Source organism: Nesoenas mayeri, assembly GCF_963082525.1.
Source record: "Nesoenas mayeri genome assembly, chromosome: 1".
Lineage (NCBI taxonomy): Eukaryota > Metazoa > Chordata > Aves > Columbiformes > Columbidae > Nesoenas > Nesoenas mayeri.
The window spans coordinates 60884554-60901862 of record NC_137541.1 but is presented as its reverse complement, the minus strand read 5'-3'; the positions used below and the strand labels follow the sequence as shown (position 1 = coordinate 60901862).

The 17309-nt window shown below is 44.8% G+C and overlaps 1 protein-coding gene across 1 annotated transcript; it reads left to right on the top strand.

The window, feature by feature from the left end:
* Nucleotides 1–4016: 4016 nt before the first annotated feature.
* WEE2 (WEE2 oocyte meiosis inhibiting kinase) lies at nt 4017–17309 on the top strand (the record flags this gene model as incomplete). The annotated part of the gene is made up of 11 exons (XM_080359635.1): nt 4017–4349; nt 7812–8011; nt 8855–8903; nt 11350–11522; nt 12171–12292; nt 13555–13701; nt 14477–14578; nt 14893–14978; nt 15842–16012; nt 16101–16243; nt 17156–17309. 11 exons carry the CDS (start codon nt 4017–4019, stop codon nt 17307–17309), a joined length of 1680 nt encoding a protein of 559 aa, XP_080215761.1.

Sequence of the window (17309 nt, the reverse complement as noted above, 5' to 3'; positions counted from 1 at the left end):
CCAGTGTATACTGGTGCGCATATACTATATACTATATACTATATATATGTGCTATAGAAGGATGTGAAACAGTTTTCAGAGGATCAGGCGTGATCAGCTTGAGATCAAAAGATGGAGACACAAGTATGACCGAGGCATCCGCAGGCAGCCAATGTCTGTGTAATTACCATCCTCATTACACTACCAACAATGCCATTAAGTGTCATTAGGTTTAACTCGGTTCCCTAGGACTTTCTGATTAATTGGATTACCCAATTAAGCAGACCACAATTAAAGGGAAGATATTGTCATAAAAGCCTTAATTGTCCAACTTTTTTCCTGTTGAGTAGCTCTGAGTGTTCAATACACCATTAAGAAACTCATCATCCAGTTTCCTCAACAGTGGGGTTTGGTTTTTTTCTGCTTTTTTTGTTTCTTGTTACATTAGCATCCATTTGCTGTGAGCTTCATTTCAGACAGCTCTAACACCGAGTGGGCATTTTGTTTCACAAAGCCCATGCACAAGTTTACTTTGCAGCGCTATAAACCACCGTAGGTGGTGTTTAGCAGATGGAGTTTTTCATGGAAGGTGACTGGTAAGGAAAAAAGAAAGCCAAACCTTGCACAATATTTTGTTACTGTATAAAGAAAAGCCAGATTCTGCAAATACTTCACCACATGCTTCGCTTTAACCATACAGACAGTGCCAAGCTTCATTTTAATGATTTTTTTCTTTGCGCGTCGGTGATGCTAAAGTGATAGCTCATTTCTCTCCTCTCCTTCATCGCCACAGTGGTGCTGGCATGAATGTCCGTCTGTCCCTTGGCAATCCAAGCAGGGGAAATAAATCCCAAATAAAAATTCCTCCGCGACACACATGGGCTATTTGTGATGCTGAGCCGTTCCTGGTCCCCTTTGCTGTGTGGGGACAGCAGCCAGTGATGGGGAGCAGAGGCTGCCGGTGCTGGCTTTGAGATATGTGAAATGTCATCACACTCCGAGCTCCTGGCTTTTGGTGAAAAAGGAACAAGAAGCCTGGCAGCACCAGAGCTTTTGCGCTGCTTTGGCCAGCAATCTGGGCCTGCAGGGGCCACACAGTTTGTTGGATATATGCAAAAAACAAAAGGCACATTTTCTACTCTATTATTTCACCAAAAATCGAAAAGGCCGAGGCTAAGAGAGAATATGACCCTTTTGGGAGAAAAACACTCTCCTTCAAAAGAAAATGAACACATTTCCCCTCCAGCTGAAGGCTGAGAAAATTGTCATCAGATCTTTGAGTAGTCCTCCAGATAAAAATATGAACTGAACATGTGATGGCTTTTAGTTAGAAGATCCAATATGAACAAGTTGGGCCTTCTTTGCACAACTTCTTTGTCCAACTTTTTTCTTATCACATTCCTCCTTAGAAAAATGGATACTGCTTCTAAAACTAGAGGAACAAAAATAGGAAAAAGTGCTTCAGATGGGATTGAAAACTGTGGTCTGAAGGAGTTTCATTGCTGAGTTATTAATCAAAATGCAGTTATGGGGAATAAAAGCATTATTTCTTTAGATTTATGTGGGGGACTACGGCGGGTCCGTGGATTTCCTGGTGGAGGGCATGGGAACAGAAATTAGCCTTGAAGATATTAAGGCCTACCCATGAGAAGGATGGGATTGGGGGGGTGTCTGGAGATGTTGAGGATGTGCTCGTGGGAGAGAAGGGAGTGGGGGAGTGGCATTGATGGTGGCAAGGGTAGCCGGTGAGATGTTGCTGCTGTGACTTGTAACCCATAGTGAAGAGACAGATTAATTGGTAAAACTGTATAAAAATGCACTTGTGGCAATACTACTACTTTCATCCTGGAAGAACTTGGTCCATGTCATTTGTCGGTCTCAACCGCGATACATTTAAAATATCCAGGGCTCCAAGTACCAAACATCTGGTTAATACAGTCAGATCACAGCAGCACTAAAGTGGTCCCATCATAGGATCTCAGCTGGCCAGATGCTGCAGAGACAGCTTTTCATGGCCAAAAGCAGCCTGTGCCGGCATCTCCAGGCCTGTGGACCTCTCTGGAGGTCAGGTGCAGGGAGAAGCAGCAGCTGCATGGCAGGAGAAGGGAGACTGCAGGGCAGCAACAGGCTCTTTGCTTGGGAGAAACACTACAACCCCTGGACCAGATGTGGCAATAAAACCAATTCTGAGTTCTTGGCACATTCTCCTCATGCAGCTTCTGTGGCCTGTGTCAAATGAATCGCTAGTCTCAGTCTTAACAGGCAACTTAGGATCCGAGGGAATGTCAGGAAGATATACCAAGGGAGGTTTAGGTTGGACATTAGGAAAAGGCTCTTCACCCAGAGGGTGGTGGAGCACTGGAACAGGCTCCTCAGGGAGGTGTCACAGCCTCAAGCCTGACAGTGTTCAAGAAGAGACTGTACAATGCCCTCAGATACACGGTGTGAATTTTGGTGTTGTCCTATGCAGGAACAGGAGTTGGACTCAATGATCCTTGTGAATCCCTTCCAACTCAGGACATTTAATGATTCAGAGACCCATATGCCCATACTTTTCATTCAAAGACCAGGTTGGGAGGGCCAAGTGACCTCAGATCAACATGTCCCTTTATTTTGTGGTGGGAATTCCCCTTGACGTCTACATATGGAAGCCCATCAATCCTGACAACCCCCCATCTCCTCTGGGCTGGAGGTTCTTCCATGTCCAATTTCTGCACATCCTTCCAGCAGCTCTCCTTGATGCTAACAAAAGGCTGTCGTAACTTTGTTCCCAGTTGAAGTTTACTCTGGTCCCTCCTCAAAACACAGGCTCACCAAGGCACAGAAAGATCCCTGTTTTCTACACAGAGGTGCAGCAAGATGGGACATTGACCTACTCCTGGCAAGCAACGGAGCAACCTTACCTGCAGAGCTGCCTTTGCCATCGCAGCCACCTTCTCACTTCTGTCCCTTGAAACCTTAAGATGGGAACTCATACAAAGACCCATGTATGGTCCCTGACTCTCTCCTGAAGTCTAGCACATTATAAATGAGGCTACCGACCTCTCTGTGCAGACTGCAACACTCGTCCAAACTAACAGACATCTAAATGCAGGAAGTGAATTTCAGACTTAAGGAAGCACAGGGCCCCTGGCACTGCAAGACTAATTGCTTATACAAGTAAAGCCCCCAAAGACTGCATCTCTGATGGGATTAACACAGAGCAGACTGGCTGTCAGCAAACATCACCTCCCCGGAGGCCCAGGGAAGCTGGAGGAGGGAAGAGCGTGCAGAAGCAAGGAGATGACTCAGAGGGAGCCCTGGCTCTCTGCAGAGCTGGGTGCAGGTGCAGCAAACCCACATCCACAGCGAAACCCCTCAGCCACCAACTTCCCTAAGCACAGGCAGCTGTGCACAGGTGCTGCTGAGCTCCAGATGTTTCCCATTAGCAATGGCCCAGGTGTGGGGTGGTTATAAATGCACCAGGGCAGGAGAGGGGTTGTCTGTGGGATATTTGGTCACTGTTTGGGGTACCCTCTGCTTTTACAGCTGTATGTAGCATGGGTTCTTTTTCTCTAGTTGAGAAATTTAAGGTAGAAGAGGATGGGGGAAGAGCTGATGTGTGGTGTTCTTTGGGATTTGATTGCTCTGTTTCTATGTGTGATGAGAGTAGTGAATGAAGTATTGCTGGGTGGTGAAGTTGCCTTGGAGGCTTACTGGGAGAGGCAGTGACTTCTGAGTTCTGCCTTGCACCAACAAGGTGAAAAGCAGCATCTGTTGTTGTTATGTGAACAGTAACTGAATGGATTTGTAGTTGGTGATCCTGGGGTACTGTTCCTTAATCAATGGTGTTAAATTACATCTATGAGTGATCAAGGCTTCTGTGTATGTGGGACTAGAGTGGGGGAATGCATGTGGTGAGTAGAATCAATGCCTTTGATGAGGTAAGGCAGAGTGGTTACTCTGTGTAAATAACACTGCCTTCTTCTCTCTCTGCCCTTCTCCCTCTAACAAGGTAGGCCAGTATCAGCTATACCTGTTCCATTTCATATGGTGAAATGGATGACTGGGACAACAGTGATGAATTCATTCAGAAGCTGGATTTTTCCAGCTCTGACGAAGAGAGTGAAGACAGAAGTGTACATGTGGAGGATGCCCTGAGCTCCAGCCCACCCCGGAGCTGTGAGTTCCAGAAGTGGCAAGGGAGCAGTCCTCTGCCAGCAAGCCCTCAGAGAAAGCTCAGTGAGATCTTCCTGAGCAGGACAAAAGTTTGGGTGAGTCCCACCCTGAAGACTTCCCCGGCTGTGAGCAAGAGCAGAGGTAATGCTGAGACACCGCTGCACATCACCTGGAAAAAGCTGCAGCTGTGTGACACCCCATACACTCCCAAGGTAATGGCATGTATCAATCTGTGTCTGAGCAGGCAGGGACTGTGGCATCACTGGGGCTTCACTGTGGGTGGTGAGATCATCTGTTGCTAGCTCTGTGGAAAGCATTTTTTTTTGTGTTGGTGTTGTTAGCCTTCTACTCTTTCCTTAAAAACGTGGACTGTGAGCTCCTTAACTATGGAATGGTTATTATGTGGGTGTGAATAGAAACCTGTGTGTGGGAGCAAGTGTCTTGACTCTGTCCAAGCTGTTGTTAAAGCCAGGCAGTTGTTGGGCCAGTCTGACAACAACAAAAAAGGGGGGGTAACCATGTCCCTTGGCTGCCTGTGCACCCCTCACACTCTGCTTGGGGAGTGGACATCTGTAGCATCTCTGTAGGAAGTGCACACTGTCACACTGTGCTCCCAGAAGGATAAATGTATCTCTCTTCAAGGAGCTCCTCATTCCATGGGGAGCTTGGAGACAGACAGCTGCCCTGACTGCTCTGTTCAGTGTATTTTTGGATCAAAGTGGGTTTTCTTTTGACAAAGAAAGTTGGAAATGGTGTTGTGGCTGGGGCATGCTTTCTCTGGCAAGTCTGGATTGCTTGTAAGCAAGTTGTTGTCCTGTGATGCTGATTCTTTTTGTGTGAAACTGAGTTGCTTGGAGAACTTGGGGAAAGCAGGACTTTGTTCTCAGGATAGCAAATTCCCTGTGGAAGGAGTAACAAGTCAGTGTGTGCTTGTGTAGGAAGGTTAGCCTGTCTTCCTCTGTGTCAGTGTCCTAAAATGTAACTTAACTACTGAGCTAGTTTCTTGGAAGAATGGTCCTAGCCCCTATTTTCTGTGGAACTTCTTGCATAGGATATAATACACCTGGTTTTTATCTTCTGTAAACACAAGTGGACACTTAGAGTCAGCTTCTCTGTTCCTAATAACTTCTGTTGTGCACACTGGCTTCTAGCATTCATGACTTGCAATGAAATGTAGCTCTTTCAGGCCTCTCTCAATATTAGTGCTCTATTGGTAGACTGGTTGCTCCTTTGCTTAAGTGGTGCACACAAGATCAGTCCCTTTGGTACTTCTGATCTAGGATTTTATTTCTGTCCCTATCAAGGAACCTGATTATGTTGTGAGAAGTGTGGTCCTATGGCCACATATGACTAACAATGTGGCCATAGTTACTGCTGCCTGCTGCTCTCTACAGGAAGGTGACTCTAAATGGCTACACCCCTAATAAGCTTTTATAAGAGATCTCCCTCAATCTCATCCCAAAACAGGTGAGAAGTCTAGAATCTCTTCCAGACCAGATGGGCTACTGGTAGTGCAGGGTACTTTCAGTGTGCTCTTGTGAAGGTGGTGTGTTGGCTGGATGCTTCAAGACATGATGCCTGTGATTTTTGTCACCTTGTAGCCTGTGAGAATCAATTGCACTAAACCAACAATTTATTTTCCTGTGTTGTCTTCTGGGAGAAAGGTCTTGATTTCCAAGTGTGGTGCAAAAGGTGGGCACAAAGCAACCTAAATCAGCTTATAAGTGTGGCTGTGAGCATTGATCTTAGAACACTTAAAGGTGAGAGAAAGGGTAAGAGGGTGGAGTCATGTGTAACTGCAGACAGGTGGGCACTGGAGCCTGAGCTAGGATGCATGGCAGAAGAGGCAAATGATTGTATTTTTTGGACTTGCCTGGTCTCAGAACAGATTGCTAGATTGGTAGCTGCCTAATTTACTCTGTATGGCAGCAGCTACTCTCAGATGATGTTACAGGAGACGAGCCTTCTTGATTATGAAATAAAGCCCTAGTAGAGCAGATGGGAATCGCATGCATGCAGTGGTATTTTAGATCCCTTTGACTTGTGTCTAGACTAGAACATAGCCACAAACCTACAGAGCTTCTAGGCTACTAGGTAAAATTGGCTTAGACATATACTGCTTTTGATACATCCATACACAGAAATTTTTGATCCAAGAACAAGGGAATGCAGGCTAGAGCTTGAGACAGTGATCAAGAAGCACTTCCAGGATCACAGTAAACCAGTTACTGAACTTCCAAGTATGGTCTAGAAATAGAGGGGTGTCCTAGAAGTAGCTATATCACAGAATCGACTGGGTTGGAAAAGACCTCAGAGATCGAGTCCAACCCTTGGTCCAACTCTAGTCCGTTTGATAGATCATGGCACGAAGTGCCATGTCCAATCTCAGTTTAAAAACCTCCAGGGACGGCGAGTCCGCCACCTCCCTGGGCAGGCCATTCCAATGCCTGACCACTCTCTCTGTAAAGAATTTTTCTAATATCCAGCGTAAATTTCCCCTGTCAGAGTATAAGCCTGTGCCCCCTTGTCCTATTGCTGACTGCCTGAGAGAAGAGACCAATCCCCACCTGGCTATAACTTCCCTTCAGGTAGTTATATATCCATAAGTGCAGCATCATTTAGGTGGAAGCAGGATACTGGCTGCAGTTTTAGGATTTTTTTTTTTGTCTCCAAAAACTGTCAGTGAGAGAAGGGAGGAACTCTAGATGTGAATGAAGACGTGGCTCCAGGATCATAAGAGTGAGACCATTGTTGATCAAAAATATATAGAAGTATCTTTATGTTCACAACAGGAAGAGTTCTGAGCTCTTGAAGGGCTTTTAGCTAAAAGAAAGAGATGTTAAAAACCCCTTTATAACTTATAGTAGTCTCTTGAAGCTGAAACAAGTGAAATTCAAACTGAAAACCCAAACTTTTATTTAAAAAAAGCTGACAGTTACCGAAGGGATCAGATTACTGTCATCATGGAAAGTGGATTTTTCCCTTCTTCAGATCAAGACTGGGTGCTTCTCTGAAGTTATGCTTTACTCAGCCCAAGGCTTTGGGCTGCTGGGTAAAGCCCAGTGGCCTGTTTTCTGTGAGAAGGTGGATTAGAAGATCCAGAGCTTCCTTATGAACTTAATTTCTGAAAATTAAATTTTTCTTCTCAAGGGGAACTGTTTCCTGATGATTTTGCCAGTAGCCCTGTAAAAATACTTCTATAAACTTCCCCTGTTCTAATGCTACTTATTGCTGAGGAACTGAAAGGGAAATCTGGTGATGTCCTGTCTTGTCATTCTGACAAACCTGTCCCGACCAAACTGGTGCAACAGTCCAGGTGTGACAGAACTGGATCTTCCATGTTAATGCAACTGATGATGCAATTTCTGCAGCTCTGTAGGTGGGGAAAGATGAGTGTCTGGCTTCTCTTTTGCCTCCCAAAATGGCTCTGCAGGCCTCACCAAAGTGAGGAGGGAATAGAGGCTGAAAGGGCTTAGTGAAGAATGTAATACTTTGTTGAAGGAGAAGAAAACTGCCAGGATTAAATCAGTTATTCAGGGTTTTAATGATTCAGGAAGAAAGCTGAGTTTTCCTTGATTTGCAGGAGACCAGATATTTTATTCTGACATAGAAACAACAAAACATTTTGCTGGTTTATCTGCCACTTTTTTTTTTCTTTTTCCCCCACAATACAGAGCCTGTTATCAAAGGCAGCTTTTCCTTCACATGAGACAAAGGTCCCACCTAAAGGCTTCCGACATCTGAGGTTTACTCCTGGTGCCGACTCGGATGACTCTACCCAAGCCTCTCTTGTCAACATTAATCCCTTTACACCAGAGTCATATCGACAAATGCTCTTTCCTCCTAATGGCAAGCGGAAGACCAGAGGAGAGCTGTAAGTGAACTTCTCTTAAGTAACAGGTGGAAAGGAGACTGTTTAAAGGAGATAAGTAATGATGGAGACATTTAGTACCTGGACTTGTTTGTTAACAGTGAATCATTCACTTCCGTACCATTCATTGGTGCAGAGCAAACATTAGCAGACATATGAAAGTAATAGAAATATAAATAAGATAAATCATTTCCTTTGTTCAGAAATGTAAGTAGGGGATCACCAGCTAACTTCAGTGCTGTGGCTGTAGGAGAACATTGTTCCTCTTTCTTAACCATAAGTAGAATGGAGTTCGATTCAGTTATGCACATACCCAAACCCTGGAAGAAATTAGGTGCATGTTTGCATGTAATCCAGCTTTTAGGATAGGTGCAGGCTACTGCTGACCTGCAGTTCCACTTCTGGTCTAGGTTAACCAAGCCACAAACATAGTCAAATACTTGTGTGCTACAACAATCTTCAGCTTCTTTCATAGCCCCAACTGTAACAGATGCTCAGTTGGGATTCCCCTTAAAAAGCACAGTAGGGCAGTGTTCTCCTAGACTAGGAGAACCTTTGCCACTAGTAAGGTGGACAGGAGAATGATGCCCCTGAAGGATACTACTCTGTCCTGTGGGCTGAAGTGGAGGCTTTCTAAATGAAAACAAAAACTTTCTAGCCTGGGACTACAGTCTGTAAGGTCTCAACTAGACACTCATGGTGTATTTACACTCTACAAAATATATCCTTAATTGAATCATGAAGCAGGGTTTGGACATTCTTTTGAAAAAATGTTGCAATTTCAAATCTCAGTTGGATTGTTGCCCTGAAGTGATACATTCAGACTTTTTTAAACTTCTCTTATAGGAGGGATCCTGATCCAAGAAACCAGATAAAACAGGAGCTACCTACAAAGGTAAGTATGTGCATTTACCCCCACAGAGAAGGGTAAATATTTCGTGCTTGATGAAATTTATTTTGCTCTTGGAGTATAAGTCATGGCATTGAGACAAAGGATGAATACCAATGACAGAATAATTCCAAGCTGAATGTTTTATGTTAACATTTGTTTGAGATAACAAACTCTTAAATGACTTCTGTCTCTAAAGGAAACTTGTACTAAAGTGGATCTGAAACTTTGACAACTAATCCTAAAATATATTGATTTTGGTCAGGAGGTCTTTCTAGGAAATATAATATAATTTGGGTTCCTCAGGGGGAACTATATTACTGTATTATTGAGTTACCACAAATGCTGACCTTTGTGGTCTGAAAAACAGCAGGTATATTGTTGTTCCTATGAATCAGTGCACTGAGCATCTCTGGATGTGGATGGGACATGGCTTCTATATTGCAAATAATACATGGACCTTCACTGCAAAAGCACAGACTGAGATGAACAGTCTGACATGAATAAGTACTGAGGGCTGAGGTTCAGTCGCAACAGTCACAATGGGGAACTTCTGAAGCAAGGCAGCAAATTTGATACTAACTTTCAGTAGGAAAATGTCTAGCTGGAGGAGGGGGGTGCTTGTATGCCTTGGGGTCTAAGGGAAGACCCCACCACAGCTTACATAGCTACAGGACAGCAAATGCAGAACCAAGTTCTCTTGCTGTTGCTGCTAAACCTCAGTGGTGGGCTGTTTTGGCCTGGCTGCACAGGGCAGGGGACAAGGTGTCATGTACCCTCAACTGCACTGGTAGGACTGGGCAGCTGGTGTGGGAACCCACATCCTGCAGTCACCTTCCTTCTTCACAGTTTTATCTGGGGGAAAGCTACTCATCTGGCTGGCTTCTGGAAGGCAAGCCAAGTCTGAACTAAGTAGTGTTCAGATGAGATAACAGAAAAAAAAAAAAAAATCTGTTTTCTTGATTAGCCCCTTGAAAGAGGTATCTGTCTTTTGCAGGCAGGTAGAATTGTTTGTTCACTCTAATTGTGAAGTAATCGGGCTTACTGGAAGCATAATGGTACCCTCTAGCTGAGAAGACCGGCATTGCATGGTCTCCAGCTGTGTAGTTAATGTGGTACCAGGTAACATCCGAGGCTACAATTATCATTTTCCTAAAAAAAAACCCAAAAGCCTCAATTGTAACTTGCTGAATTATTATTCTGCTTGAGCACTGATTAAATGAACATATAATATAGCTATGAAATTGTGTACTAGGAGTTATCTTTTTTCCCCGAGCTTTTAAGATGCTGTAAAATATAGCTGCCTTATGAAATACAACCTATTGCAAAGGGCTGATATTTCACATGGGCCATATCTTATTGGCTCCTTGCCTCCACCCTTTAAGGTCATATACCATATACTAGCATCAATCTCAGTGGTGGTTATGTGGAAACCACTGTGCAACATGAACCACTGTCCCTCTAAGGGATGCAGGAGGATGATGAAAAATCATGTAGTTCACTCTATTCACTTCATGCTCCACTGCTTATCTCTTCTTATCTCCCCTGCAAGCAGACATCACTGTACAAGCAGTGCCGGCAGCTCCTGTTTCCCTAGTGATCGTTACAGGAGCAATGATGATGTTGCAGCTGTTCTTCAGGCTTTCAGCCCTTTGTAGAAAAGTGGCTCCTGGTGAGAAATCACTGAGAGTACAAACTGAGATGCTGGGACCTGCTAATCTGCTCTTAGTCAACAGCTGGTGCCTCAGACCTGATGAGAGCCTGAACTGATGTAGAACGTCCTTGCTGCAGGCAACCATAGCTGCCAGGGTAAAGCAGCTCTCAAGCCAACACACTAAGCTTCTCTCCCAACCTCAAAATAAGCAATAGCTCTTATTAAAACACAAGCTCAGTACCTGAGTGTGGCTAATTCAGAGGTACTGGAATTCCACCTACCAAGGCTGGTGATAGGTCTTCTTGAGTCTGCAATAGCTGGGGAAAAGACAAGTATTTTGTTGTTGTCTGCTGTTGATCCCTGACGCCATTGGCTAGGAGTCTAGGAAATAGGCAGGGCTGCCAAGAGAAGAGATGTGATAGTAGTAACCCAAGGAGGCTTAGGCACATACAGCCAACTAGACTACAATTCTCCTTAGCTGCAATTTCTACCTCTGTGGCTAGCAAGTCATGATTTAAAACCAAAACAACAACAAGAAAAAAAACAAATCTTGGCCAAGTCAGGCCAAGATGGCCTTTGTTAGAGATGCTTTTTCTGACCCCCTAAGTGGAAAGTAGTGTTTCAAGAACAACTGACCATGCACCTACATGTGTGCCTGGATGAATGTCCAGGGTGGGAGAAGGAGCAACATGGATGCTCTGCGAGAGCAAGTGCTACACAGATCTAAAAACATGATGAATGCCATTACCTAAGTCTTTCAACTCATACTTGTGTTTTGCTGGTTTTGTGACCTTGTAGAGATATCCTTTGAAAGAGAGCAACATGGTTTCCCGCTACAAGAAGGAGTTTCTGGAACTAGAAAAGATTGGTGTGGGGGAATTTGGCTCTGTCTACAAATGCATAAAACGCCTTGATGGGTGTGTTTATGCCATCAAACGCTCCAAGAAGCCCCTGGCAGGATCCTCAGATGAGTGAGTGTGCTAGCTAAAAACTGCCAGTTGAAATGATGGGCATGTTCTTGGGAGGTGTGATGGGGAAGGAGGGAGTGTGGATCTAAAGGTACCTGAGGGGTGGCATGAGCAAAAACCGGCTCCTGTTAAACTCTCAAATAACAGTTGGAAGAGTGGGGGAGTTACCACTTCAGGACTATTGAATATAAATGTCTGAGAAAGGGAAGAAACCACATGCATTGCAAAGTGAGATGACAGCTTACCTGAGCTCCTTGGGTCCATCCAGCCAATCTTTTTAAAACAATAACTATCAAACAGTTCTCTTTTTGGTATGTCCTTCCCTGCTGTAGAGCCAGCACTGTTTACATCTGTATTGAATAGCTACTGTTGTCCTGCATGCTGAAGCAGTCTTTGAAGCTGCCTTTGCCTCTTTAACAAAAGGCTGTCTCAGTGATACTATTTTTTTTGACAGCTGTTCAGCATATTTGAGCAAGGGCAGGTTTTGCTTCAGCAGCTGTAAGAGCCAATCCACTAGCCAAAAAGTCAAGAGAAAGTCCTAAACGCCTCTGCTTCCCCTTCCTTGAGCCAGGCTACGAAGCAGAGCTGCTCTTGTGGTCCCAAGCAAGACTCTGGCACCCTGTCACCTCTTTTCTGTGTTGGCTTCTCTAGGCAGCTGGCACTGCGTGAGGTTTATGCTCACGCTGTCCTCGGACACCACCCTCATGTTGTGCGCTACTACTCGGCATGGGCAGAGGATGATCACATGATTATCCAAAATGAACACTGCAATGGTAAGAGCTGTGACCTTATTAAAGGCTGAGATCTCAGGATGGGTGCATTATCTTCTTTTGTACTTGAATATGCGACATTTTGGCTCACAGCAAAGCAAACTGCACTGGGGTTACTCTTTCACAGATCATCCAGTAATGACTTAATATTTAGACAAAGCTCTGAATGGTGCCAGTGTCTTACAAGTAGTGAATACCCTCCAGATTGTGGAGTTTTAAAACTATTCCTCTGTGTTGGCTGGCCTGGAAAAGTATTCCCTGTGCTGATGCTTGGAGATGTGTCTGGGACTGCTCAGGTAAAACCTGATAGGAGTGACTCAAGAGCAGCAAACTTAAGTGGTGTCATGTATCTCAGTAAGTCCTTCTTAATGAAGGAGAGTAATTATTTGAATAATGGCTACCTGATTGAGATGAAGGCACCTTGCATCTTGGCTAGAATAAAGGGTTCAACAGCTGCGGAGGAACAGAACTAAATCTGAGGTGAACTGTAAATGGGTAAATTGTAAATGGGCTGGTTTTGGGAGACACTGGAAAAGACACCCATAAGTTTTTACCAGAGCTCTACCAGAGGAGCTTGAAGGAAATATGTAGCTCTTATCTTTCAACTGTTCCTGCAGTTTTGGGGCTCAATGATGAGTGGTGGTAGTTGTTTGGAGTAATGACTTCAAATCTACTAAAGGTAACCATGAAACATGGTGATCGTTGCTGTAGTATTGATGCATTTCTTGCATTGTAGTGGATGAAATCTGAGACTAAAGGAGAAGCGGTAAAAGGAAGGCTGATGGGAGAGAGTCTGTGGTATTTGCTAGTCCTGAAATAGCTGGAGCACCTTAATGGAAACCCACATAACTCTGTTTCTGTGTCAAATGTTACATTCTTCAATCAAAAAATCTGCTGGTGGGAGCTTAATTTCCTTGCTTCAACATTCATATGCCTGCTTTCTGCCTGTTAGTGTGGGAAAAGTATTTAACTTTTCCACTGCTCACTTTGTGGCAGCAGCAGCATCAAGAGCAGGACAACCCTTCTGGTGTTGTAGGTAGACCTGCAGTTGCTTAGTCCTTGGCAGGCAGGAGGCAAAGGTGCTCTGAGGCTGAAGCCAAATGGTGGTGTCCAAGTTTGATCACCAGAGCACATGTAGGTGGTCTTGTAGGGGTTTGTCTCTAGCAAGTCTGCAGGTGCTCTGGGCAATAGTTTCTGCTAAGCTCTTTAAAACCTGCTGCTCCATAAAATCTTTGTCAGGTCTCAGACTGGCCGTTTTCACCTAGGTGGGAGCCTCCAAGACATGCTGCTGGAAAATGCGAAGCTTGGCCAGTATTTCCCAGAAGCTGAGCTGAAAGAAATATTGTTACAAGTCTCCATGGGCCTAAAATATATCCACAACTCTGGCCTTGTGCACCTGGATATCAAACCTAGTAAGTATAGTGCTGTCCCTTGTGGGTCCTCCAAGTGACTCTTCAGGGGTAGGACCTGTAAAATATCCTTCTGACTGGACTTATTATAGCGCTTCAAAGGAAAAAGGATCTTGCCCTAAAAGGTGAATGTCTTGTGGGTTTTTTAATCTTGCCACTACTGCTGCTCTAAAACAGCCTTCTCTGATAGTTGGCAGCATTTCACTTCTGTTTCATTATCTTCATAATCCTTGCTCATGGGAATCACTTTCATACAGGTGGAGCAAGTAGGGCTGCTAATGAAGACAGGGACTTCCTTATTTGCTGCTGTCTTGTTGCACAACACTTGACCTTTGAATGTGAGAGCTGGAGTGAAAAGTGAATATTTATTGTACTTCCCCTGAGGGATTAAGTTCCTGCAAAAAGTAGTAACAAGCTTTCCTCTGTACAGCTGAAGATGGGCGCCTCCAGGGCTATGGTCTCCCCCACAGTCACATAATTATATCCTTACAGTAGAGCTCCTCTTTCCTGCTGAAATAATGCTTCTAGCTTGGGCAGCAGAGGGAGGAGTGGAAAAGTCAATTGCACTGATTTTATGCACAAGATACAACTATCTTCTGTCAGCTTTATTGCTGAATATGTAAACTAGGCAGAAAGTGGATTCACAGGTGGGATGCATGTGCAGAATTTCTGTCTGCAAAGCTCAACTAGCTTGACAGGTGAGATTTCTATGAAGTTGTCAAGCTGCTGCGGTCCGGCTACCAATATCACAGTCTTGCTAAACTTCCCTGTCTTGCAGGTAATATCTTCATCTGTCACAAGCTGGCAGTTGCAGGCCCTGCTGGGCAGGAAGATAGTGACAGTGAAGATGAATTTTCTTCTGGTGTGGTGTATAAGATAGGTAGGTTTTAGCCCACTTATCAACTAGCTTAAGACTAGGGCCGCTCATTACTGTTCTTGCTGGCTGAAGAGACTTGCGTACAAAACTGGTGGCATAGTCCTGAATGCCTCTGCTATTTACCAGAAGTAATTCCTTTAGGGAGACAATTCCTAGAAAACTCGTGCTTGTTTCAAAGCCAATATTTGAGTTAGGGGCAAGTTTGCTCTTACTTAGCATTTCCTGATTGCTCTGTTGGTACCTATAAAATGCAGGCTTTTATTTATGGGGGTGATATATATCAGCTTGCTCCATTAGTTGCTCATTCTTTGTCTCAGGTGACCTTGGCCATGTGACATCCATAACAAACCCCCAGGTGGAGGAAGGAGACAGACGGTTTTTGGCCAATGAGATTTTGCAAGAGGTACAGCCACTGGTGGGGCAGTGGGAGAACATGGTGGTGAGCAAGTACGGGGAGATCAGCTAGTGTGAAATCATTAGTCTGGCATATTCCTTGTCTCATCTCCTTTTTCTTGTTTCTGGTCTGGCTGTGACCTCAGCACAATTAGCACTTAATTAAGAATAGTATAGGTTTAGATCTTGTTATGTAGATATTTAATATATTTCCTAAGTAACTTTATCATCAGATTATTGTAATTATTCTAACTCTGAGGGATGAATGGGACAAAACCTTTATCAATTTGGAGACATTGCTGAGGAATACATGCACCCAGACAACTGCCTTGTACAACAAGGACTGATCAGGCAGCACGGGGGAGTGAGGCACAACACACCTCTTAAATTGACTGCAGTTTTGCCACTCTGGCCAGCGAACAAAAAGGGGATCGGTATGTACCAACCAGCTTGGATGTGTTCATCACCTCGGGTATTTGTTACAGTATCTTGTCCTGCAAGTGGATTTATGAGCTGTTAGGTCAACATATCACATGGAGACTTTAGTTTGAGTTGGACATGGCTAGTTTATTGCCTTGTGGTGAAGGCTGCAGGCACATATTTGTTGGGCCACCCTCTGGATTTGCTGCAGTGATCCTAATGTGGGCTGCAGCCTCCTCAGGACTGGGTGAAAGCTGAAGTGCTATTAGTTACCAGTACTACCTGCTGTCAATGTCTTTATCCTAAAGAGGAGAAAACAGCTAATTGTGATGGTGAAGGCAGTGTTATACATGTACTTGTATGGCTGTTTCTTTTTGAGCAGGTATCCCAACCCACCTTTGTTCAATATAACAAGACACTTCCTTTCTATAATTGTTTATCTTCTCCCTGCAGCAATACTGCTATTTGCCCAAGGCAGACATCTTTGCCCTGGCACTCACAGTAGCTCTAGCAGCTGGCACAGCACCACTGCCTCACAATGGGGCCATGTGGCACCACATCCGCAAAGGCAATCTCCCACCCATCCCCCAGAAGCTTCCTCATCGCTTTCTTGAGCTCCTTAAGGTGAGAAAGTAGTCATGATGGAATGAAGGTTTTTCCAGTTGGCCTGTGACAGAGGGAGTATTAAATCCTGAATTCCTTTGCCTTCTAGCTCATGATCCATCCTGACCCAGTGGAAAGACCTTCTGCCACAGCTCTTACTAAACATCCGGTTCTCTGTCCTTCACGTGGAAAAGCTGTGCAGCTCCAGAAGCAGCTAAATGTGGAGAAGTGCAAGACAGCCATGCTGGAAAGGTAGGGCTGCCTTGAGCATGAAGGGAAGAAGACATGGGTGCCACAAGTCATCATCAGGCTTGAATGTAGGGTGGTAGTGTTGGGAGACCCAACATGCAGAAGTACCCAGTCAGCTCCTCTGCCTGGAGCTCGAAGCAAGATGGGGCTGTAGCAGGGACTCATAGTGACCAAGCAGCTGTGGTTCACCTCTGGCTTTGAGGAGCTGGCTCAATTAGAGCAGTGAACTTGCACACTTGCTGCAAACACTGGTGATGGAAAGTACCGATACAATATGCAGCCGGTGGGCAGATGAGGAATTGATATTGCAGTGAGGTAGTGGCCTAGCACAGAAGGAAAAGTACTATCAGGTGGTGGCAGTTATCCTCTTTCCCCTTGCTTGCTCTCACTGCTGTTGGCAGTAACACTTTGAGGTGCTGGGATCTAGGAACTGCTCTACCACCCCGCTTAGTGCAAGAGTCAGCTGGGAAATAGGCTCTCCATGTAGACAGGACAGCACATGCTCTGGGAAAGCAGCAAGCATCAGGGGGGAAAAAGGCAGTGGAAAAGAAGCATGTGCCTTTATTAGGTGTGTTTGCTGCATGAGTGGCACTGATCCAGGTTCCACCATCACAAATATCTGAAACAATGAGAGAAAAACTGAGCTACTGGTGCCAGTCTAGGTGTCTGACCTGATGCGTAGCTTTCCTTGGTAAACCTTCAAAGCTGATCTGGTCTCAAGTAGAAACTCCAGAGAAATGTACAGTAACCTTCATGTCATCATCTGAGGTCAAAAGCCACCGCTCTCCAGCAATGCTGGAGTACTGATGTAACCCTCTTGTGCAAGACTGTTCATAGTTGTCTTCTGTAGCTCATGGGGATTCATGCACAATGTGGTTTTCTTCTTCTCCTCTTCCTTCCATCTCCCCCCTGCAGGGAACTTAAAGCAGCTCGCCTTGCCCAGACCCTCATGAAGGACCAGCAAGGGAGTGCCAAGTTGCGAGAGTCTGAAACCTCTTCTAAGCAGAACAGCAAGCGCCTGGTGGGAGGGAAGAGCTGTCGCTCATTTAGCTTTACTTTGGGTTACTGA